Source organism: Limanda limanda, chromosome 4 (assembly GCF_963576545.1).
Source record: "Limanda limanda chromosome 4, fLimLim1.1, whole genome shotgun sequence".
Taxonomy (NCBI): domain Eukaryota; kingdom Metazoa; phylum Chordata; class Actinopteri; order Pleuronectiformes; family Pleuronectidae; genus Limanda; species Limanda limanda.
Window position 1 is genome coordinate 1,402,722 of NC_083639.1, and position 26,084 is coordinate 1,428,805.

The following is a 26,084-nucleotide window of genomic DNA, read 5'->3' on the forward strand; positions in this document are numbered from 1 at the left end:
TGTGTAGGCACAATCTGCATGCAGTACTTTCCACACACACAGTGGTATTCACTAGTGCAGTGGTTCTTAACCTTATTGGAGGTACTGAACCCTGTAAGCTTCATCAGTGCATTCACCGAACCCTTGGTAATTGGAAAAATAAAATATGATTTCTTCAAAACATAGGTATATAATTTGTTAGTGCACAAAATGAACCATGCATCAGTTGCACACAAAATCAATGTGTTCAAAGAACAAAACCAACCATAAAAACCAACAAAAACATAACTCAATGACTATTTATTGCAAATCAACGTGACTTTTGCTGTTACCTTTCAGATACAAGTTCAGGAATGCGCTGCTTCACCTTGGCAAGTGCCACTTTCATATCATTTTCGCAACAAAGACTGTTCCTTTTCTTAATTTTCATGTCTACAATCGAAAAGGATTGCTCGCACAAATACGTTGTAACAAACAGTGTGAGTATCTCAAGGGCAATAAGGGGGTGTGGTACGATTTGGTGACACCAAAACGTTGAGAGCGTTGTTGTTCTGAAGAGTTACTGTTGAAGCTGGCTCTGCTGAATGACGTACAATCACAACAGCCACAAGTCGACTTCTGAGCGCACCAAGCAGCACAGATATCAAAGCTAAGCAATGTGGCGTGATCAGCTGCAACCAGCTTTATCACTGCGGAGTGTGACATCACGATTAATACGAGTAGCCTGAATTTCTTTTGTGTAACACATTTTTACCAAGCAACAAAATGTTTGCAATCTGACACGGCGAAGAAAAATTTTGTGTTACCAAATTGTGGGCAGCCAATTTTTTGACGGCCGACAAAAAGGGTCAGACATTGCTAGTGTGAACCGGGCTGTACTGTGTGTGTTTTGACCCCTGCTGAACCCCTGAGAGTGACTCACCGAACCCCTGGGGTTCGATCGAACCCAGGTTAAGAACCACTGCACTAGTGGCTTTGTGTGTAGAAACTGTACTTTAGATGACAACAGTAATCTGTAGGGAGGCTACAGGTCAGTTCCCCCCCTGTATAGTTTCTTGCTGTGCCTTCATGAGCCACCAGGTTTTATCTGTTTGCTCCGGACAATGTTTATCTATTGACTTTTAAAAGAGAATTTAAAGTTTATCATTCCCATAAAGGGACTGGATGAAATATCAGAAACCCATTTCACTATCAAGCGCAGATCAACAGCACCACAGACTGCAGCCTCCAGAGTGACAATAAAGTTAATTGAATATCATCTCTAAAATAGTCTAAGTAAAAAGCCGAGCGTCATAAACTTCAGAGCTTATAGATCAGGATTTATAGCACAGCTGTTGCATTAGACTCTTATTAGTTATAAAGAGCTGAACGTAATAAACTTGCAACTGAGAGGGTTGCTTTCAAAGAACTGTGTTCTAATAGTAAAGGCTAATGTTGATTATGGTTGGGTGGTATAATGTAACTGGGGTTTTGCTATATTGTTGATATGTCTCTTTAATATTTATGTTATAGACGAATCAGTAAGCAGAACTGGTTTATGGACATAATAAAATTCAGATATTGAAATGATTAAGATAATATTTATATTGTGTATTTTTTGTCAGATAGATGTTTGTCTCATTGTTAACTCAATAATCCACAATTAGACCTTCCCATGATATTATTTTATCTTTGACATTTCTCAATTAAGTTAGATTTTAGTATATCACAAAATATGCAAAATAAAGTAGAATTGCATATACCTAGAAGAATTGTATAACTACATTAGAGCCTGATCGATATGGATTATTGTTGATATTACATACGATTCCTTAAGATGTTATTGTCAAACTCTTCATGAATTGAATTATTGACATTATATAGTGTTTAAGTGTATAAATCATATTATTAACAAAACAATCAAATATATAGAACTTGAAATAAATAGTTACATTTTTTCAAGTGTAAACATCACTGCATATCTTATCTGTCAAAATAAAACGTTGATATGGTCTGTGAAAGGCTAAAAACTTGCCAATGCCACAAAGAGCATTAAAATTCTGAAATATACGTATTGTTATAAATGGATGTGTGATGATCAATTCATATAATTGTGTGATCATCATTTGCTTACGTGTGCTGTGACAATGTTCAGTGATCAAAAAAAGAGCCCAATGTGGTGAACTGAAAAATCTAGACACTCTTTGTTTATGAGGTGTATTTAATTAAACCCTCATGCTTTAACATTAAAATTTTTAAGCCAAACAGTGAAGAGATAAAGTCGAACTGCTGAAATCCCCCAGACTCACACAACACAACGGCGATAGACCACAACTTTTCCTCCAGAGGTGCAGGGCCTGTGAAGCCAACAGCTGGTGTTGTGTTCACAGGCAGTAAATCCCAGCGCTAAGCACTCTGAGGAGATGACACGCAGGGTTATGTGTGGGCTAACAACCCTCAGGTGGATAAGATAATACTGATACATGAGTTAGTCTTGAGATGGGTAGGAGTGACCCTGGGGCACCTGCCAGCGGGGATGAGGCGAGAACATCAGCGATCTCCTCAGGGAGCAGTGGTGACGGTTCAGGAGTGTGCCGAATGATCAACAGCCTGGATAACGCTCGGAGCACGTGCTCATAATTACTCAAGTGCAGGAGGAAAAGTCCTGCTTTCGAAACCTTACTTTAGTGAAAGCACTGATACCCTACTGTGAAAATACAGCACTCTATATAAAAGCCCTTTATTTAAACCCTCACTCATATAATCATTATCAGGAGAAATACTCCTTTATTAGGATTTACTATCACACATGTTGCTTTATTGAAGTGTGTTTCATTTTGCAGCTGGAAATGTTTAAGGTGGAGAATCATATCCCACGTTTATTTCAACTACTTGGGTTTTAAATCGTTTATTTAGCTGGTGAAACTTTCCCTGGAGCAATCAAGAAACATTTAAACCTCTAGTTCAGGGGTCTTCAACGTTTTTCAGGCCAAGGACCTCCAAACAGGTGGAGAGATGGAGCAGGGACCCCCTACTATATATATTGTATAAAATTGTGCCATGTATTAACTGCATCTCTGGAGCTCAGCCACAGTGATCTTTGGGTTCTTCTTTACCTCTCTCACCAAGGCTCTTCTCCCACGATTGCTCAGTTTGGCTGGACGGCCAGGTCTAGGAAGAGTTCTGGTCGTCCTAAACTTCTTCCATTTGAGGATTATGGAAGCCACTGTGCTCTGAGGAACCTTCAGTGCTGCAGAAATTCTTTTATAGACAGGTGTGTGCCTTTCCTAATCAAGTCCAATCAGTTTAATTAAACACAGCTGGACTTCAATTAAGGAGTAGAACCATCTCAAGGAGGATCAGAGGAAATGGACAGCATGTGAGTTAAATATGAGTGTCACAGCAAAGGGTCTGAATACTTATGTTATATATATATTAGGGCTGGGCAAGTTAACTCGTTTTAATCGCGTTAACTCATCACTTATTTAACTCAGACAATTATTTTATCTCGCATTAACTCAGGTTTGATTATTTATTGTTTTATTGTGAAAGTCAGGCTTTTATTTTGTGAAAGTCTGTTGCTGACTGCTGCGGAACCGGAAAAAAGAAAATAATTGGCAGATAAACAACCATGGATAAGGGTACGGAGCTTTTACATGGCCATTTTCATTTTAAAGTTCTTCCAGACGGAAGAACCAAAGTAATTTGTAGCCACTGCCAAGGTGAATTTTCTTATCACCGGAGTACTTCCAGTCTAAAATATCACCTAAATGCAAAACACACAGTTGATATCAGCAAATCACTCAACGAAACAGCGAGCGGAGCGAGGCTTCGGCAGACTACGTTAGACGCAGGGAGGAGTATACATTTTTCATAACGAAGAGGTAATGCCCTGGCAGTGGCATTGAGCTTTAATTTTGTATTTGCTTTGATAACATTGTTAAGTTGAGATTTACACTGAATATTTTATTTAACTGCTACTGTATTAAATGCTGATGTTAAAAGTGTTTGCACAACAAATGTTATGGCACTTTCGTTCATATGGCAGAACATTGAAAATAAAATTGCGCTATACACTACTTTTTAATTCATTATTGGATTTTGCGTATACAAATGCGATTAATCGTGATTAATCAGGGAAATCATGCGATTAATCGCGATTAAAACTTTTAATCGTTACCCAGCCCTAATATATATATATATATATTCTGTCAAGATGGGGTGCTGAGTGTACATTAATGAGGAATAATATGAACTCTTTTGATTTTTGCAAATTACTGCAATGAAACAAAGAGTGAAATATTTAAAGGGGTCTGAATACTTTCCGTACCCACTGTACATCTTGCATACAACACTGAGCTAATAAAGTAATTCACAGATTCATGTTTTTATTTTAAACATACATGTAGAAGAGACAGTGAATCCTCAAGCTATCTGTGGATGGCACACATACTCCCACATTAGTGAGATGTCGGACCCTGATGGGTAGCACACAACTTATCTAATCTTGGATGGATGGAGGTTGTCAGGCAGAGGCTCAAATCAGCCTCACAATATGTTAGATGCATGTTAATGTGTTTTGAAAGACATTTAAATTCGTGAAAAAAAAAAATATATATAATAAAAAATTAAAAAAATTGTCTTATCAACCAAAGATTTTGCGATCCCCCCCTGCAGTACCTCTGCGGACCCCCTGTTGAAGACCTCTGCTCTAGTTTATTAACCTCAAGTCATTAAAAATTACCAAAACTAGAGAAACGTGGTTTTCACTGGAAAGGAAAGGTGTGAAAAATTGGTTGTCGGAGAGTGGAGTGCACAATATTTACCTCTGAGATGAAATGGGGCAGAAGTATGAAGTTACTCAAATTAAAAGAACCTCAAATTAGTCTGCACTACAGCACGTGAGTAAATTAATGATACATTTCACTATAACTTTATAAATGCCAAATATGGAAAAATCTGCATCCCAGCATCTACATTCGGTACAAAGACGATTCATATTTCTGCTGCTGCTCATACAAATGCTTGTAGTCTTGACTCTGAGGAGCCTTTTATTCATCCGCCCCTGTAGTCATAAAGATACCACGAAAGAAACGCAGAAGCAATTCAATAGAATCTAAATTAGGTTGATTTAACAAAAGTCTACACAGGTAGACGTGTTAGCAAACACTGAATCTACTGCAGAATAAATAATGATGCAAATAAGAGAAGATGTAAATCTTTAAAACAGGTTGGACATAAACCTAATTTTTATAAGAAAGTGAAAACAAAGGAAAAACCTGATCTCGCCACGTATCAAAATGTAATAGTTTCTTCTTTTGCTATAGTTCCACCCTTCTGCCAAATGTAATGAAAATCAGTTGTGTAGTTTTTATATCATGATGCTAACAAATAAACCAACAAACAACTGCTGATGGTGGAAGTGAATAAAACATCTAAATATGAACAAATGATGAAATCTGTTGTGATGTTGAATAATGTGATTATATGAGATACAGCAGTATAAAAGTAAATGATTGTTCTCTTTGACAAAATATTTGTAATTTAAATGTTTATGTACTTGATGTTATTTCCTCTTTTATAATCTCTGGGAGTTGCTGGGTTTAACATCATGTACACACACTCACAGCAGCCTTATAAAGACTCTCTTCTGTCACTTTCCCATTACATACACTCTAAGTGTTGAGCGTCAAGTTTGTCTCGCAGTGTTTGTTTCAGGTTAAAATTTGACACCGGCCGGCGCCTCTCAGCTGCTGAGGAGAAAGAAGTACATGGGAGCCTGCTGCAGATTTATCTGTGTCCTGAGTGGGTTTCGGCTGCTTGACGAGATCACAGGATAAGGAGGGCATGAGTGACTGGGGGAGAGACTGGACTTTCATGTGTGAATGAAGGAGATGTAAAACTGATATTGATTAATGTTGAAGGCAGAGGTACGGCGGAGCGGGAGCCATCTCATATAGGCTTTTTTTAATTTCTCCTGTGTATTAATGATGTGGGGGGAGCAGCAGGAAACGCAGCAATGCAGATAAAGCAAGCATGTGCTCTGCTTCTTCATCTGAGCATCTACCTCTTTAAACTGCTTAACCTGCTCTGGGTTGTTGGTGGCTGGAGACTTTCCCAGCATGCAGTGGGTGAGAGGAGGGGGGGGTATTTTGGACAGGTTGCAAGTTGCTGCAGGGGAAGATTCTTTTGTTTGATGAAGTTAAATCAAAAATCAAAAAACGATTTGAGGGAAATGACTGTAAAATTACTTGTGATTATTTTCTATAAAGGAAAACATAGACCTGTGTTGTACATAGTACTAAACAATATGAGTTTAATCAAGCTTATTCATATTAAGATAAAACAAAACTGAAAAGCACTTAAAAGTTTTGTTGCAGCTGAAATAAGCTGTTTCAATGATTGATGTTTATCAGCAAGAAGTTATACTGAGAGATTTAGATGTTCTGAAAGGATACGGCAGCATGAAGGGGAAACCCAGTGTGGATCTGTTCAGGGGACAGGTCCAGGAGATATTTTCACTTTCTTTAACATTTCGTGATAAAAGTTTTTCAACATTATCTTTATCCCTCTGAAAATAACAGATCTAGTGGATTTAAATGTGGTTTCATACGGGTACTGATGGGTCTTGGCTCACGTGTCATTACAGGGTAAATTATAAATTTTGAAATAGGCTTTTAAATTCATAATGTAAACATATTTTTAATTTCTTCGTCAAAAGGTTACAGATAATGTTGAAATGAATTGATTCGTCGATTGTAAACAAATTTGCTATTCTGTTCTATGTCTTTATTGTCTTATATAATAAATATATAACAAAACATAAATTAAAAAGTAAAAAGGCACTTGAGCTGTAATCATGGTTTAAACATATACTGTTTATATGGACACGCTAAGACAAAGACATAGAAGCACACATGGCGGTGGTGTCACATTAATTTAACAGACTGTCCAACTGCTTTGGCAGGAAAAGACTAAATGTCCTGTGGCCAATCACAAGCTGGAAAGAAAAGTGGGTCAAAGATCACGAGCCCACACACACTGTCACAAAACGTCTTGTGTGACATCTCGGAGCAGAAGACACCAACACTTTGCTTCTGCTTTGCTTAATTTGAATGGATTTCTCTGAAAGCAAAACGCCAGCCCTGGAAAATGTGTGTGAGAGGGAGCCAAAATGCCAATGAGGAGAGGGGGGGGTCTTACAGTGAGAGACAAGACAAAGTTGGTGTGGGTGGCCTGCCAAGCGTGCAAGAGAAATATCGCTCTCACACTCACTCTGGCTCCCAGGATTCCCCGTGGCACGAGCACGCCGGCCGAACTGTGACAATCTCCGGCCAATCAAGGCCCCATGGCCCTTAATTACCGAGCCGTAACCTCCAACGATAATTCATGCATTTCAAAAGCTCGTGAGATAATCAGGGACATTAAAGCGCCTCTGGTCCGCGGCGGAGCTGGAGATGTGGCAGATGAAAGATGGCTGACAGACGGAGACCTCGGCCGATTCGAGGGGTTAGAGCTTTTTTACAGACTGAAGTGGCGATTTGAAATTGCTTGAACCTTAAGGGGACAGATGTTGCATGATAAACGACTTTTCTGCTGCAAAATGTGAAGCACTGCTATCCGCATGTCCAGAATGTCGAGGCATAAAACATATTGAAGCCACGTAGTGCATGGCTTTATCATCATTACGATGGTCCTTTAAGATTTCCATATAAAGAGAATGTGCTGTAACCATAAGTGGGAAGAAAGCGTAACAGCATATTAATTTGAATGTTTACATGTGTTCAAATTGTATTATTTTATCAATATCCGACAATTGACATTCCCTCAAAACAAAACTTGACTTACAAATGTGTTCTGCTGTCACCTTGTTCCAGTCAGTATTTAGTTTCTGTATCTCTAGATGAATTCATGCAAGATGTGAATGCACATCCAACAACATACATTTGAATTCAGGACAGTTTGCATTATATTTTCTATTGTTGATTTTATTATTCTGCTGAGACGTGTGTGGTTATCCAAACTGTAGCCAGGAGATAGGAGGATTAGTAAACCACAAAACTGTATCCCACCATGACTTATGTTTACTTACATTTAATCATTCAAAACCAATAACAACAACGGCAACATCAACAACAGTAATAATATGTAAGATTTATCTGGAAAACTCTTAATCTTTACATTATCCGAACCAATTGGGCACGTTTTACCATATTGTCATTTTAACTATAATGTGTTATTTCACATTTCTGCTCAATACTTTGGTTAATTCAAACTGAGCCACGCTTGATTTTCAGTTATTATTTTTAAAGTCTCACCTGCAGATTCCCCACTGTGCCCCCTTATTAACGTGCTGGATTCCATTTGGCAGCTATATAAATATGTGCAGCTCTATCATTAGCTCATCCCTGGTAATTAGCCCATTGTTAATCCAAATGGAACTCACCTGCTGTGCACATACAGCTGTGCTACACAGCGGCAGCTTTAAGACGCAAGGACAAAGCAGAAGTTGGGATTGGCATGTTGTATCTCCGCCTCTGAACACTCATTCTCTCAGCAATTAACAATCACAGAAAGCCCAGATACAACCTGGGCCAGGATTAATAAACTCCCTATCGCAAGTTATTACATTAAGCCCATGAGCAGATTATCCCTGTCCTGTGAATGGATGTCTCCATTTCCTGCCTCTCTCCCCGTATTGACTTCTAAATACATTCCGGCAATAGCCCTAAAGACAGAATTCTCATTTGGACGCTAGGTGAAACGTGTCGGGATTCAGGGATTCGATTCATTTGGAGCATTTAATCCCTTTTTTTGAAGTTGCTAATAGAAAATTGCACATAGTAGTTAATAGTTAATGACATAGACGTGTAGGTCCAAGACTTAATGTTTGCAAAAAAATCACTCAGAGGCAAAGCCTGTGTATTCCTGCAGGGCAGACAAGAGAGAGTTTTTGTTTTCAAGTGATGAGATTTCCCCCGGGGAGAAAACCTTGCACTTCAGATATTGGCATTGATTCGCTCCTCTGCAGCAATGCAGATATTTACCTTCTAGCTAATTGCAACAGGCAAGCCTCATTCTGCACAGAGAGAATAAGACTCGGCGAGGAGCGATGCATTTTCTGTCTCCTGGACGGACGCCACGCTCTCCCATCAGTCGGCTCATCTCAGTCCAACTGGTTTGCACTGAGCTGCTGGGTTCGACCCAAGCTGCTCCCCTGAGTGATGGTGACACAGCAGAGAAGTGTTGAAAAATAAGGGTAGGGACTTGTTGGCAAACAGAAGCAGTCTCCTCAACTTTCTCTTTGGTTCTTTTTGGTACCATTATTCATATTTGTTGTCTGGAACAGGCACTAAATGCGCTGCCCATTTCAAATAAGAGTCGGGCACAAACTCCCAAGTACATCATTCTTTAAGATGGAGCCACTCAGAGAAACCACTCGAGTGTTTAACTGAATAAATGTATCTTGATTGCATGATTGTGTTGAGAGAGAATTGCAAATCTTTTTCCTGATTTAGTATTTTAAACCCCTTTGTGAAAACCTTTTTCATTCACACCATCACTTAACTACAGAGATCCGAAGCAGTGACTCACCTCGAACTTGACACGGTTAACAATGAGTCAATGGGCGACCACAGAGGATCAGTTTTCATAATTTAAATTAGAGCCTCAGCTATTTATGGGTTGGCTGATTTTTTATTGGACCATATGAACATTTCACAGACAAATCAGTACAATTTGTCCATATGAACTTATATGGAAACTTTTATTCAACAGAATAAAACAGTAAATGTACATCGATGTATGAATTTTATATAAAATATATAAATAAGCATATATATATACATATATATATATATATATATATAAAGGTATCAGAACATTTATCAGAACATTTATCTTTTTTATATCAGCCTTGCCTCCCACCGAATTTAAATGCATTTAATTGCATGATTGTACAAAATCACTCACAATTTACTTGTGTAATGTGTCAACTTTATATTTATATCTACATGTCTGTGTCCTACAGATCAGGAGCGGATAGGAAAGGACTCGAACTACGAGCAGGAAGGGAAGGTGCAGTTTGTTATCGATGCTGTTTATGCAATGGCACATGCCCTGCACAACATGCACCAGGAGCTCTGCCCAGGGATAGTGGGCCTGTGCCCGAGGATGGATCCCATCAACGGCACTCATCTGCTGAAGCTCATCCGCCGGCTAAACTTTGCAGGTGAGTTATGTTCTTGAGGCTGAAGAGACTACGTTTGTTTCAGATTTAGGGGTTTATCGTAATGTGAGGTTTTAAAAACACTCTTTACTCTAACTAACATTTCAGAGGCAAATCATCTTCACATCCCCTCATGATATGAGGCTGTACCTTGAAGGTCAAAGTGTTGGAGTCTTTTCTCCTTCAACATTTGCACAGGCAACAGGAAACATGATCTATTTTTGCATGAAAACAAACAAATGACAGATGTACGGTAGCATTTCTGAAGGGACATTTTAACAGGCCATACAAACCGTGGATATTTAAACCTAATAAAACAAAAAGTTTAAAAGAGACTGTGAGTGCTGATAGTCATCGTCAGCACTGTAATAAACGTCTAATAAAGTCAATGTACAATAAATAATCAGGGATTTGTAGAAACATTATTTTATTATTTTACTATAATGGAAGAGAAGAACGATGGGTCCCCTCAGTCACTTTGATTCATCCTCTGTATATTATATATTGAGCGGCGGTGATGCTAACTGAAAGATGAATTGAATCACCAAAGTCGTTAGGATTTCATCCTTTGAGAAGAATGAATGTTTGAACAGAATGTTACGGAACTCCATTTTACCGTCTGGTCCAAAATGTCTGCGCAGTAAACTGAGACTATTACATCAAATATAATATTAAATTATAATAATTATTTTGAACCTGGCAACTGATATATACTACTACTACTATAAACGCACTAACCTGAAGCAGTTTATGTAAACCAGGGACATTTTACCATCTCGTGGGTCAGAAACCAGTATCTTACTCACGGTCTTCTGTTGTGTATGTTTTTTAATTTCCTCAATGTAGCCCCACATTATTCTCAGCTATTAGTCAGGATCACGTCACATATTAATATGAACTGCTCTCACACAAAGAGCAGTGATCCATCAGTGGGTTTCATTATATAGACTCTGCCTCTTTAACACAAAGCAATTTAAGACAATTAAAATTTCTTAGATAGAGACTGGAGCTTGCAGTGATGATTCAGATTAATTATTCATTTAACTCCTGCCCATCAAGTTCATTTGTCATTCTGCATATTGCATTGGTAGAATATCAATTCCATAAAACTAGGAAGCTGTTTATTACAATGAAAGTGAGTAATTACCAGACACTTTTTTACAATATTTGAAGATTCAGATAGTTGTAGCCCTCTGCTTATTTATGGCTGTTTTTACAAGTTTGGGAACAGTAGGAGCTTTGTAGGCAACATTAAAGCAACACGCAGCCACACGTGGTGATTCATTGTGCGGGGAATGGGAGTGAATGAAGCTTCATCGTTTGTGAATCTTCCAACTCATTTGGAAGCCTCTATTTTTTTTTGAAGGTTTTAAAAAGTTGCATAGTGTTGCTTTAAAGTGGATCTCACCAGCTGCCCAGCCAAAATGGCAAATAATCAAAAAGTGCGGATGAGATCACTTCAGCTTTCCAGGTTGTAACAAGTCGTCTCGCAGAAAAGAAAACCTCTCGTGCTGAATTATTTATTCAGTCAACTAATCAGAGCAAACTCTACTGCAGCGTCTGAATCCACTGATGTCCTTGGGGCAGATGCGTCACACGCTAATGATTTATTTGTGTTTACTATCACAACAAACCCGTGTGAATTAGTCACCTTCATCTAGTGTGTTTCTCTTTAAATGTTGTTATAGCAACAAGCAGGAAAAGTGTATCTAGGTTTGGTTGTGTACATTTTTAAATCGGGAGTAGGATTTCTTCAATATAATATTCAATATAAGCTCAGTTTGGATCTAATCGAGTTCATCAATGTAAAGACGCTGATTTGCTCACATTATTTGCTGGGAAAAACAAAACAACCATTAAAACCCCCTTAAACCCCAACTGCACAGGCTGAGCATCCAAGAGCATGTGGCAGAGAAACAACTGACAGACCACTGTTTGCATCATGCATGTTGTGTTCACTGGCCATGCATGTTGTGTTCACTGGCCCTCAGACAAAAAAAAGATGTTTATCTCTGATCGTCTGTCTGGATTCATGAAGTTTACACAACTGTCTGCAAAGGAATGTGCTTGTCTCCGATTTGCATAGACTCAATGTTGTGTTTTTATTCCATCACTGCATATAATCTTTTACCTTAGAGAGCAAACTGAGTCTGGCACAGAGTTCAGAGTAGGAGTTTCAGATGCAGCTGGAAAACAAGGCAGCTTTTTTCCTCCCTTTGGCACCGATGTTTGTGTTCTTTGAGGTTTTTCTGTAAAAATCCTAAAAGTCACACACATTTTTATCTAAAATGGGGGAATGATTGTGTGAGCATGGTATATATTTTCCGATACAGGTTATAAATCGACTCTTTTAAAATGGTTCCAGTGCCTTAACCTTGACAATATAAACCCACTGCAATAATCTACATAAGAGTTTTAGTGCTCTATAGGGTAAATATTCCAGCTCCAAACTCATCGTCAACAGTCTCCTCACCACCAGGGGCGCTCACACTGCCGGCTGATCGAAAACAGTCAAAAAGCAGTTTGCTTTTTGACAAAAACTTCATTAAGTTTGTTGTGTTCCTTTCTTTTACGCTGAATTGTTTTCAAACATTTGCTGCAAGTCCTGATGTCGGAATCCTTTTGCGTGAAAAACTGCAACAATTTCGACTGTTTAGCTTTTGGCATTTTGTTGTTGTGCTGACTGGTATTTGAGGAAGCTACTAGCTAACTGCAGAGTGAGGTTAAGTGCTGTGTCGCAACCAGAGTTAAGTTTAATGTCAACTAGGCAGATGTCATGATGATCATATTGCCGTAACTACTTACGAAACAGGGCACCCAAATCTGCGTTGTGATTGGTTCCTGTATGTTCCAGCCATGTAGGAACCGTTACGTGACCAGTGTTAGATTCCAGAACACAACCCTATTGAATGATGGATAACTCTAACCCCTTATAACTGCAGCCACAAAAATTGGTTTTACAATGAGGACTAAGTGCTGTTCCTCACAAAGTGGCCTCCAGTGCAGCACTATTGATCATATTGAACTAAATATTTCCTGAACCAGGCTAACTACATAAACGTTGCACCACCATCTGACCAGAGGGAGTTGCCTTGAGGTTACGCTACACTCCATCTAATTGCATCAGCACACAGCGGTATATTGAACTTGTCCAGATACATAAAACAACGTAAGTGCTGAGACTGGACTTGCCTGGCCTGTGTATTATATTTTCAAAGACAATATTTTTCTCTGTGCTGTGATATTAGTATGTTACGCACCAGTAAACAAAAAGGAGCTGTCAGGAATTGTTTGTGAAAACAGGTGATATTTCTCCATCGTGATGATTCATTCTTGGGGCAGAGCCAGCAAAAAATCTATTACTGCACGTTTTCTGTTGTCAGCAGTTTTCACTGGACATCTGCTCAAATTCCTTTGTATTGTCTTTCTCTGCAGAGCTCGCAGGAGTCCGGTAAAACCAGACCCACTGCCAATGGATTGTGTCTCAGGTTGCATACGTACTGAAACTTTATAAAGGTTAAATGTCGAAATGTTCTTAAGAAGCAAAGACCTTTTTAAAAGCTCAATGCTATTTTTTCTTCCCGTTCATCCAGCAGCAGAGAGCTGTGGCCGATACAAGCAGGAGAATCAAACAGGCTCAGTCCGTCTTTATGCACGGTTTGACTCTCTTTAGAGCTCCCTTCCTTCTTGTTCCCACCTCTTAATTCAGTGTGGCTCAGAGTCATTCAGACTTCAGTGGGCCTCGGCTGAATGAAGCTTCCCATCAGTGTTTCATGTCTCTCGCTATCACGTCAGGGAAAAGTGTTTTCGCTCTGCCGCCGTCTGAAAAGCAGTGGCCTTTCCAGCGTCATTCTCACCGGGGACAGTCGAGTGAAGAATAAAAAAGGCGAGTTCTCGGGTATTTTTTTCCCATCTTTCCACACCTATTCCTCTCCTGTCAAAGATGTGCCACGTCCTCATTGTTGTGGGGCTCAAAAGGATGATTCCAATTGACACATTTTTCGCATAATGCAAATGTTTTCACTTCAATACTGACGTGAAACTCAGGCCTGTTCTTCCTAAAAATCTAACATCATAACACTGTGAAGCCTGTTCATTTTACCAGAGGCTACGTTTATATATATTTTCTTGTCACCTTAAAGGACCACACCAAAGAAATGTACTGTACATCCTCAGAAAGAGCTTTTACTTCACTTAGCTGCAGTGAAGAACCATGACTTTGTTTGAAACAGGCTTATTCACATCAAAGACAGGATTTGCCATTTCCCAGTTTTATGAGCGTGTCTTATCACATTATCCCAGTATATGCACGAAGCAAGTGAAATGCTTTTTAGGACGTCAAGCTGAACATTCGAGCTGGCCAATGTGTTTTGAATCAACAACAATATTGTTCTATTGAAAATATGATATAACAATTATTTCTATTGTGATGCATTGTATTAAATAATAACACATCCACTAATGGTCATGGTAATCTGGTAGTTTTTTAATTTTGCTGTTAACAGACACTGATGAAGACATAAGCTAGAGGTAAATCCACAAGGCCCAATATCGCTTCCAATAAGTCATCCCCTCAAAATGTACGATCTCAAAACATTTCAAACACTATTTCATGACATTTTATGACCTTTGATTTTGAACATAAAAAGGGGAAATCCTTTAAATTGTTGGATCTGCTGCTTATTTGAGGCTAGATTTTTTTTGACCTGCTGCTAAAGCTCTCTTACACTCACTCAAGTTCTGCTTGAGCCCAATTTGTTCTGGTCAGACCAGTTCTGAAATCACGACACAGCTCTCTTGCTGCTACTGTTACAGTATTTTCACATGTTGCATTTAATTACTGATAAAAATCGATCTATTCCTGTTATGAGGCCAAATTCAGGTCATATTCATCCCCATAGAGCTGCAGAGTTACTCTCTTGTAACCCTCCGTTATTAGTTCAAGATTTTTGCAGCACTGGTTGAGTCATCGTCAATACACTCAATCCGTCTTGCACTGCTGCTTCACATTAAACACCTCTCAGGGGCTCAGAGGGCAAGATTCCATCCATTAGGAATCTGCACTAACTGTTAAGTTGAACTATCAGTCACCTGACAGTAAAGTGCAAGGGCAGGACAAGGACAGTTGGAAATTAGCATTGAGCAGTGTATCTGTTCAGGAGGAGAAATGATGCAGTTTAGTAATGAGACGTATAATTTGCATGTACATTATGCTAGAGTACGTTTTTTTAAGCTAATTTAACGTTTGCAACATTTCAATATAGCAGAACCATATGTGCTGTGAGTGGGTAATCTTTCAAATGTCATGACAGAGGCAGCAAGGTGAGAAAAGTAACACAAACACTCCCCAAAAAGAAAGTGCATCCATGATAAATTCTGCATGATTTACCTGGGCAATGGTCATTAAAAGTTAATGACCCGTGTAGAGGGCAGCAAGCTGTGCTGCCGTTCACCAAGGTGTCCTGGTTGTGCATCCATGCAGAACAAGCACATGTTGGATTAATGATCACACTTGGGTAATTATTAAGGTGTGTGTGTATGTGTGTGTGTGTGTGTGCGTGCAGCGGAGGAGGGAGGTGGAGCAATACCATGATCATTAAATATTACATGTAATTACAAGCACTCCATTAACCCCAGCGTTTGTTTGAGAGCATACAAAGCAGGGAGCAAACGAGTGGCCTGTGGTGGAGCGCGGCACGATGCAGCGGTGGCACAGGCCTCCGAGGGGCTCATTATTAACCTGACTAGTGAGCCGACTGTTTAGACAAGCAGTTTGTGCCACATGACAGCTTCTAATTCCTCATCTGCAACTCAAACGTTGAGCATACTGCCCCCCAATGCACCCTAATGAAGAGGATGCCCCACTGGCTTAAGAAAAACGTAGACTTTATATATAAAAATGGAAGACAGGTCTCCACTGTACAAAAATTAAGCAAAAAGAACCCGGAAACTCGGAGCTGCCATCTTGTGTTGGTGAGTCTGCGCCGTAGGGATCATTGGGACTCACAACTCACAAATTGATTAACAGGTCAACAATCATACTATCCCCCCCCAAAAAAAACAACTTAGAATTTTTATCTTAAAATCTTGAAATTACTTGCAATTTGGTTTTCTGCCTTTTTAGACTGTAGGTGAGGGTTGATAAGTCGTATCTGAAACATATTTGATGAAATCCTCTTCACGTTCAGACAGCCACCAATAAATAAAGTTGTTTGAAAAAAAACAAAAGGAAGCCAGTTTCTGATTCCCTCGCAGGAGTGTAATAAACCCGACTAATCATTTCATCCACACAAAATGAAATGATTTGCTGGTGCACCTGCCTGACTGCCTGCAACCCTGCCTGTGGTCGCCTAAAGCAGAGACAAGCATAGACAAGCTTTGATAAGGGGAAAGACGGGAGGGGGTTGGGAAGTGTCTTTCTAGCTTTCCCAGGATTACCAACCCCAGCATTAAACAAGCACGTTATATACGAGCAGTGGTAACAGGTGAAACTCGTGCATACAGACTTACAGATGTACAGTAGCTCAAAGCCGAGAGTGTCAATCTCCGGAAGGTCTTCATTTGAAAAGCAAGCATGACCGAAAGACCCATGAAGCAGTTTAATATAATCATATCAACAGCGTTATGCCGGCAGTGTTGCTGTATTATTCTCTCGAAAACCACCAGTGTGGCATTCAGCGTCCAATTTCCTCTTCCACTGACAGCGGTGTCCACATAAGCACTCACAGGCTCGAGCACATAACCCCGACCGTGACAGTAAAAGGCAGAAGGTTTCAAAGCATTTTATTTTAAAAGCTCCGGAAATTGCAGGAAATGGAAGAAAACAGCAAGATTCTAATCTGTGATGGAAAAATATGACAGTTTAGCAACGCCCGTTGATGAGCTTAATATGTTTTCTATAAACATAATGCTTCTCCGCTTCATAGAGTCACTGTAATCCTCCCGTGATCACTGGCTGCTTTGTGATGTGGGCAGCATTGTCACGCAGGCGAGGCTGAGTGAAAAGGTAATGCCGTAATCCAGCAGGCCTGACTCATGGAGATGTGGATTAGGGCGCCGCATCCTCCAGGGTTAAAACAAAGAGCGGGGGGGGTTACTCATCAGCAGAAATCCATCAGCGGCAATTGGCCACGTTTACCCTCTTGTTCTTAACTGGGGTGCTCATTGTGTTTTGGGAGACTTAATAATAAACCAGCCAGTGGAGAAAAAAAATAAAAATGCAAGGGCTTAGGGCTTTCATCGGTTGGAAGGTATAGACGTTTGTTAGGAGCTGACGAGAAAAGCAATTAGACATGAAGTTTCCCTCGTGCTCCCTCTGAGGAGAGAACCACTCCACGTTCCATCATGATTAAACAGATTGCTGGACTGAAATGGAGGCTCATCTGCTTTTCCATTGGGGAGCTCACAAAGAAATCTTTGGTGTGCTCTCTTTGTGACACGGCATTACAGCCCATCTTCAAAACGCCACACGGGAGCACATTGTTAAACATGGTTATCACAGCAGAGGACAAACCGAACAGATGCCATGAACGGGGATGAAAGTGAGTTTGAGTTGAAGTGAGGGTCATTTGTGGTTTTTCAATTTATCAATTTATCGATTTATTTTAGCCAGTACGGACACGAGGCTACGCTGGTTGCAAAACGCAGCTTTAAGTGGATGGCCCTATTATCAAATTGTTGTTATTGTAGTTGTCTGAATATAATTTAAAAGTGTTGTTTTCTACAATAGTAATCTTGAGGTTAAGCAGAACATCACACTAAAGTACAACGTGAAGTTAAAATGTAGCCTGATAATCTGATTAGATTTGGTTTTATATCATTCACCGAGCCTGACAACGTGTTCATGCAGATTTATGTCAGGAATGTGTTATTTGGTTTCCTTTTGCTCAATATGATGACTAGTGGGCGACATTTCTGTCCCACTAGTGTCACTTTCAGTTTGGCCACTTCAGTCACTTTTTCTCTACTGCCTGTATTTGTCGTGCATCTATATCTTGTTAGCTACGTATAAAGATGGAGTCTCCATTCTTAATCCCAGATCTATCCAGTGAACCAGGGATTGTACAATATATGATCCACTAGCTGTATATATCCAGTAGTGGAGGTTTACTTGTCACGGACACACTCTTTACTCCAAAACTACCGAACCGGTTTTGTGAACTGTTAAGCCTGACTCAAGGAAGAACCCATTATATTCGTTTTGAGCAGATTTGGATGAATGGGCAGATCCAGCCATTTCTTTTTCGCTTTCTCTAACATGACGAGATGGGTTATCAGCCTTTGAGGAGGTTTATGCTCCATTTGTGCCCTTGTAGTGTGCATAGCACCACAAGATACATAGTCTCAAGTACCTGGCATAGTGAAGTCATGACCTGACAATAGTATAAAGAGACACCCAACAGCTCCGACAATGAGCTTCACTCGGCGACAGTGGAGAAGAAAAATCCCTTTTAACAGGCAGAAACTTCAAGCAGAACAGGAAACAGGGTGGGCAGCCATTAGCCCTTGGGTGACTTGAGGAGAGAGAAGAGACCAGGAAGACAAGAATTATAAGCCAACTGTAGTAAAATGGTTTTAAGGCAGCTATACGACTACTTTAATATTAAATATAGGGCTTGGAGATATGACTCAAATCAATATCACAATTATTTCAAACTTTTACCTCAATAAATGTCGGTTTTCGACATATCTGCGGTCTACAAAAGATCACGGTCATGGTTGGAGAGGAAAAGATTGATGTGTTACAGCATGAAAGTCAGACACACGCCACATTCCTATTCACCATGTCACTTTCCACACTACGTACAGTATATATTTTATCTTGAAACACAACAGGCACAGAAAGTCCTCAGCTGTTTTTTCAATGCTGGGATTGAATGTGTAACCTTATGTTCAAGAATCATCCGGTGTGACCATGAGTCTAACTATATGTTTTCACAGGGAAACATCCACAGCTATTGAAAATATGTTCTCATTGAATGAGAAAGAAAAAGAAAGAATCCACAAACATCAGCTTGGTTTATAATGTGCTGGAATGATCGCCTTAATAACTGCAATAATAACGGCATCGCATTAGTTTGCCTTCACGGATTCATGCTCACAACACAGAAAATAGCATGTGCAGTAAATGATGATGATGATGATGATAATTTATCTCTCCTTTAGGCATAGCCGGCAACCCTGTGCTCTTCAACGAAAATGGAGACGCCCCTGGACGCTACGAGATCTACCAGTACCAGATCCAAAACCAAACGGCTGAATACAAAATCATCGGCCACTGGACAGATCAGCTCCACTTTAACGTAAGCATTTCTCTTTTTCTATCCATTGCCCGCTCATACGCAGATATTCTCCATTCTCCCTGCAAGTGTTGTGTTAACGTTGGCGTCCGCAGCGAAAATCCCTCTCTAAAAACCTGACTTCTCCGCAGCTGCGTGTTCGCCCACTTCCTCGTCCCAAACCATTTGATAGCGCCGAGTGCCATCTTCAAAGGTGTAAATATCCAGAGGGCGCTTGAATGATTAACAGGGCAGACTGTGATGAAAAGAGAGCGCTATGAAAGCTTAAGGACAGACATATTAAATATCATCTCTCCAGGCGGCATCAGTGACTCACAAAAACAATACTGTGGGCAGGAGATGTGATGGAGTAACGGTATTATAACTGCAAATTACATGAAGGCACCAAACAAATTATGTTTTGACAAAACGAAGAGGAGGCCTTGGGCGGGCGAAGTAGAGCAGGATTGAACACATGAAGCAGTTGGAGAGGAGCTTTGTCTGCCGTGCTCCTCTCACAACGTGCGCTATGCCGAGAATAAGGCGAAGGATTGTGCTGGGCACCGACTGTGGAACGTGCCAGCTCCGACTCTAAAGCCGGCTATATTTAATTAGCGTTCTTTGAGTTCTTAATTAAATACATATTTAGAGACACATTTACCGGCTTTGGATGAACAGTCACCATTGAAAAAAAATTGATAACATTAAAGAGAGCGGCACCGTTTTAAATGAGGAATTTAATTTATCTTTACAAGTATGCCTGTAAAAAAGGATGGGGGAGGAGGGGTCCACCAGAGAGAGGAGTCGGCTGGAAAGGAATTCATCATTTGTTTCTCTTGAGTATTGATTTTTGAAAACAAACAACTGGATCAAGAAGAATGAAACACTGTCAGTTTCCTGTAGAGCAAACTATGTTCCCTCCTTTTCCTCCTGTGTGTTGCCCTTCACATAATTTGACCTCACACTGGGACATTTTTGCTGAATCTATATAAGAATAGAGAATCTCCACAGCCACTAATATCACGCAGACATTCTGACCATGTAGCTTTCGGCAATTAAGGGTCAGGCGACTCCCTTCTTTGACCTCGACCCTTTGATTTTAACTTAGCAACTTTAAAGTTTAGTGACTGTATATTGCATGTTGTGATGTTTTTGCGGTGACAAAATATGTCCACACATAGACAGAGATGCAGGGAGACAAATCCTTCCTTTCCAGTTCCAGCTAGAGACTCACATGGGGAAAAAGATACTAGCCCCACTGCCACAGCTCATAACCAAGTAGTATCAAATCATATTTTAGTACAAGATCAAAAACCCAAACAATAAGTACCATCTGTCTAGACTTTCCTTGAACCCCGGGGCTGCGGATCTTCTGGGATCAGTAAAGCATCACTACCTGTCACTGCCATTTTAAAGGATACAGGCAGCTTAGCACAAATCTCTTCTCATCTGTCTTAACATCCCTTCATATCTCTGTATCTCTCTGCCGTCGCAGGTTCGTTCGATGCAGTGGCCGGGTGGTGTCCGTCAGATCCCTTCCTCAATCTGCAGCCATCCCTGTCAGCTTGGTGAGCGCAAGAAAATTGTGAAGGGCATCCCCTGCTGTTGGCACTGCGAGCGCTGTGATGGTTATCAGTATCAGGCGGACACCTACACGTGCAAGATGTGCCGCTTTGATTTGCGGCCAAACGAGAACCACACGGGTTGTGCTCCGATCCCCATTGTGAAGCTGGAGTGGAGCTCTCCGTGGGCGGTCATCCCGGTGCTTATTGCTGTACTTGGCATCATGGCCACTTTGTTTGTGGTGGTCACGTTCATCCGCCACAACGACACCCCCATCGTGAAGGCATCGGGCCGAGAGCTGAGCTACGTGCTGCTAACTGGCATCTTTCTCTGCTATGCCACAACATTCCTGATGATTTCCACCCCCGATGTAGGAATCTGCTCCCTGCGGAGGATCTTCTTGGGTCTGGGGATGAGCATCAGCTACGCGGCCCTACTCACCAAGACCAATCGTATTTACCGCATCTTTGAGCAGGGTAGCATGTCCGTGAGTGCGCCCAAGTTAATTTCTCCAGCCTCCCAGCTGGCCATCACTTTCACCCTGGCGTCAGTGCAGCTGCTTGGGGTGTGCATCTGGTTTGGCGTTGATCCCTCCAAGGCAATCATTGACTATGAGGACCAGAGGACGTCTAACCCCGTGCTGGCTCGTGGTGTGCTCAAGTGTGACATCTCTGACCTGTCTCTCATCTGCCTGCTGGGCTACAGCATGCTGCTCATGGTCACCTGTACAGTGTATGCCATTAAAACCAGAGGGGTGCCCGAGACCTTCAATGAGGCCAAACCCATCGGTTTTACCATGTACACCACCTGCATTATTTGGCTGGCGTTCATCCCAATCTTCTTTGGCACTTCACAGTCCACGGAGAAGGTAAGATTACAACCACTTCTGCTTGATTTCTCTTCTCCTGCTATTGATACAACTGATTGAAACTATTACTTTGAAATCATAGTCATTACAAGGTACTTATACTTGGAACTATTGTGGATAGTAAGTGCTTTGACTTTTCATGTTTAAATCGTGCAGTTACTACACAAAACGTTTCCCATTACTGACAGTACAGTTCTTTAATCTTAATACTTTGAGCTTCATCCCACACATATGATAGAGAGCAAATGCTTATTTTCATATCAAAATATTCAACTATGCTTTATTAGTACAACTTCAATTTTAGAAATGAAGTGAATGGAACTCAGCTGCTAAAAACAGCAGCTAAAAAACGGGATGTCATGCGGAAATCTCAGACTAACACTCTCCAAGTGTGGACACAGTTTTCTGAGTTCATTCTCTAATAACTCTGCGGGCAGCACACAAACCTGTGACTCAATATGTGATGGCTGTATGCCACAGTGCATTAGAAACCCATGAGCTGTTTACATAAACACAAGCGCAGACTCATATTCCCATGTCAAATCAATGTTCCTGACCTTGTGAACCGTGGACCTGGATCACATCCAGTGGGAGCACTGGGAGGCTACAGGTCAAGAGGGATCCGAAGGGGCTTGGAACGCGCCTCCAGATGAGTCGAAGCCAAAAGGGTACAACAATGACACAGTAGAAATGTGTATATCCAGTTGAAAGAGGTCTTTGGCCGTGAAACGAAAGGGGCTCAGTGGCTACAAGAGAAGCCAAGAGGGAAAAGCCTCATTTTGGCAGGGACACTATCAGCTGTGCCAGCATGGGTCTGACAGATGCAACAAATTAATCCTTACCTCCTTTACACGAAACAATGCATCAGAATCCTGGCTCAGGAAACTGGCTGCGATGGTTACCTGTGTGGAAACACAGATGGAGAGTGTGCATTGCATCATGCTCAGCATCCTAAAATCAGATTCTACAGTTCAAAGTCGACAGCATTGCAGAAAACACCCACATTGCTGCAGCCAAGTGTATTACATTAATATTGATTAGTAAAAAAGTGTGTGACTCCCACTTTAATGACGTTTTCTCATATGTTGCATGTTGTGTTAACACCACGGAGCCTCAACTTGTGTGAATCTGAATGTCTGTCTTATCGTGCCCCATAAATCCACTGATGTAGACAATAAAAATTGCCTATGCACCAATAAAAGTATTACATTCTTGATTATCATACACAATAAAGAAAAAGCTGCCCAAGTACAAAGCCCACCTTATTTTTTAATGTGAGCGTTGCACATCCTAAGTCGCATGTCAACAGCAGCCATGGATACCGGCGAGCCTTTGTTTAATCATCCCATCTCCTCTCTGAAGATGAAAGAGAATTAAACAATCACAGAGCTATTGAGCTTTTTTGGAGGATGAGGTAATCCATTAGCCGGCATGGCTCTGAATAGTAAAATACAAGTGGGGAAAGAGAAAAATCTATAAAGGGTAAGTGAAGTCCTACTTTTTTGTTTCGTCTTCTTCTTCTGTACCTCGGATGAATTTAAATGATGATGATTTACAAACTCAAAAAACTAATCAAAGACCCTCAGTTTCCACGCTCCAAATTTTATGACTCACTCATTAATTTTTATATTCTGTCGAAAACTGTACACACAATGGCCGGGAGATAGGCCTATTTTTATCGATTAGAGAACTTCTATCATTGCCCTGCGCCACAAGCGTTAAGGTAAAACATAAAATGAAACTCAAACATGGAAATTTAGCTTCAGGGAAATGTTCCACTTTTACCCCTTTTATTAATTTAAAAGTGAAATCACATTTAATATAAAATTAAAAGGGCCTTTGAGTGTCGAGTCAGGAAAAAAGCATTACACTCTAATACGGTTGAGGGGAAGTAAGGCCGTGCACGCTTCTTTGTTATAGTGGAACGCTTTTAACAAACTGACTTCCCAGAAATAAAATACAGCATCGGTCCTCAAATGACAAAGCTCTGTGGCGATGGTAGAGTGGATGACCATGATCCATTAGAAGCAAAAGATGAAGTAATAATAATTATAAAAATGTATTTACTTAAAACAATCACAGTTTCCTATTGTCGAAGGCCACATCTTCAGACATCTAATTTTGATCAGCCAAGATATAAATTCTTTTTATGCATGTATGTACAGTATGTATGGATGGACGGATGGACGGATGGACGGATGGATGTATGGATGGATGGATGGATGGTAGGGATGGATGGATGGGGTGTGGCACAGAAGGAAGTGCAGGTTATTCACTAACCACCAAGGTGAGTGACTATAGAACAAACATTGAAATGAAGAAGCACCGTGTGAATGGGTGAATGTGCATCGTAGTGTAAAGTGCTTTGAGTCATTTATACCAGGGAAGTTTATTTAGCATTTCGTCAGACAGACAGATCCCTCCTGTTTCTCTCCTCTCAGCACACATTGCTCTGCACAGACACAGTGCAAGCTGCTGGACGCTGTCCATGTTTGTTGTGGTGCAAGAAAACATGACAGTTGGACATTTGTGGTGTTGTCTGTTGCCAACTCCTCTCGTTACCGACCAGTCGTACAGTGTGCATTTTGTGTATGCTCTTTCCACACTGTCAGAGACTAAAAATAAATCAATCAAGTTGGTGGAAACAGTCTATTCGTGGGGTTCGACCAATCCGTGTAAGTTTCAGCATTTTTTTCACTTCATGAGATTGCTAGTGCTGTAATTGTCGGCACTGGTGTCACTCCCTGAAACTGACTTTCCTGCATGAAATATTGTCAAATTGTTGACATTTGAGCTAGATGTGCTGACGCTACACTCCCTGAAATCCCTTATTTTCCACTTATCTATACATAGTACTTGCTGGTGGCAGTGCAGAGCAATAGTTGTGATGAAAACGTGATTTCTGTGAAAAGAAAAACTGCAGTTTTATCTGGATTATACCTTAAACATGTGGTTTCGTATCAGTATAGATTTGCAGGCATGCCGATGCCGACCAGGAATTTTCAGCTTGCTTCAGATTCACAGCGAAATAGAATGACTTCTCTCTTGGCCGTTTCCCATCATTTCAACACGTTTGGTGAAATCTGTTCGTAGATTTTGCATAATCCTGATGACAAACAAACTAAGCAACTAACCAACAAATCGACAAACACACGGACAGGGGTGAAATTATAACCTCTAATAATTGAAATGACAAATCAAGCTATCCCTAAATAGAAAAACATGTGTACTGTGAACATATGTATGTTCTGAAGACCAGCTACTAACAACATGTGTTCTTTTAATAGGAGTTCTTGGCTTTAACAGTTCAAACGTAAGAAAATAAAACCTGTGACAGATTTTCTGAGCGGTTACATAAACAATGTACCTATTAAAATAATTAACATGTCAAAGCAAGCGCACCTCGTATTCATCGTACTGTAAATGACAGGCCCCACAAAGCCTCACAGCCCACGCTGACATGTAGTTCAGAGCAATTAAATGCTCCACTTCCTCTGAGGTCTTGATTTACCTTATCTCGTCGCCTATGCTCTCATCACCAGTTTACAACAGGCCTCTGCCTCGGCATTACAAGCACAGCCATTTATTTGTCAACCTGGCAGAGGGATAAACGTAACGAAGCGCGCAGGAGGCTCCCTCCATCATTCAGACAGAGACACCTGCTCTATCTGTGGAGCACGATCACTGAACTGTGCGCTGCCGTCAGGAATAGATGTGACACCTGCTTACCTGGAGAAAGCGTCTAAATCAGGGGGGTTGTCTATGGAGAAGGAGGCCGGGGGAGGAGCGCCGAACGATAGCCTGCATGGAAATGGGCTTTAGAACAATGGGCTCAATTCAAATTCAATCAGCCCACACAAAGAGGCGCTGCCATCGCGAGTGCACGAATGGACTGACGGATTGAACGGTGTTGTTTATTTCGCCGTTACGTTTCCATCACACTTTTGGCGGTGTCAGCCGAACTGCTGTCGGTGCGCCGGTCGGACAAAGAGTGGGAGTTGAGTGGGAGTTCAGCAAGACCAGATGTTAGACAGGAGCGTCCTCTGCGTTCGTCCCGGTCCTTTTCCATTTCCTTCTTTGTCTCTCCTCAGTCCACAGATTATCAGCATTACTCACACTAATGTCCCACAGGCTCAATGCTACATAATGAAGAGCGATGCTACAGAGAGAGCCGAGCAGCATCTTCAGA

General features: G+C 40.8%; 1 protein-coding gene across 1 annotated transcript in view; it reads left to right on the plus strand.

The window, feature by feature from the left end:
- The window catches only part of LOC133000031 (metabotropic glutamate receptor 4-like), a 124,324-nt gene that overhangs the window by 91,901 nt on the left and 6,339 nt on the right, over window positions 1-26,084 (plus strand). The window contains exons 6-8 of the mRNA XM_061069887.1: window positions 9,989-10,189; window positions 19,352-19,488; window positions 20,960-21,895. Of these exons, the coding sequence (XP_060925870.1) occupies window positions 9,989-10,189; window positions 19,352-19,488; window positions 20,960-21,895 (1,274 nt within the window). The remainder of the gene's footprint in view (window positions 1-9,988; window positions 10,190-19,351; window positions 19,489-20,959; window positions 21,896-26,084) is intronic.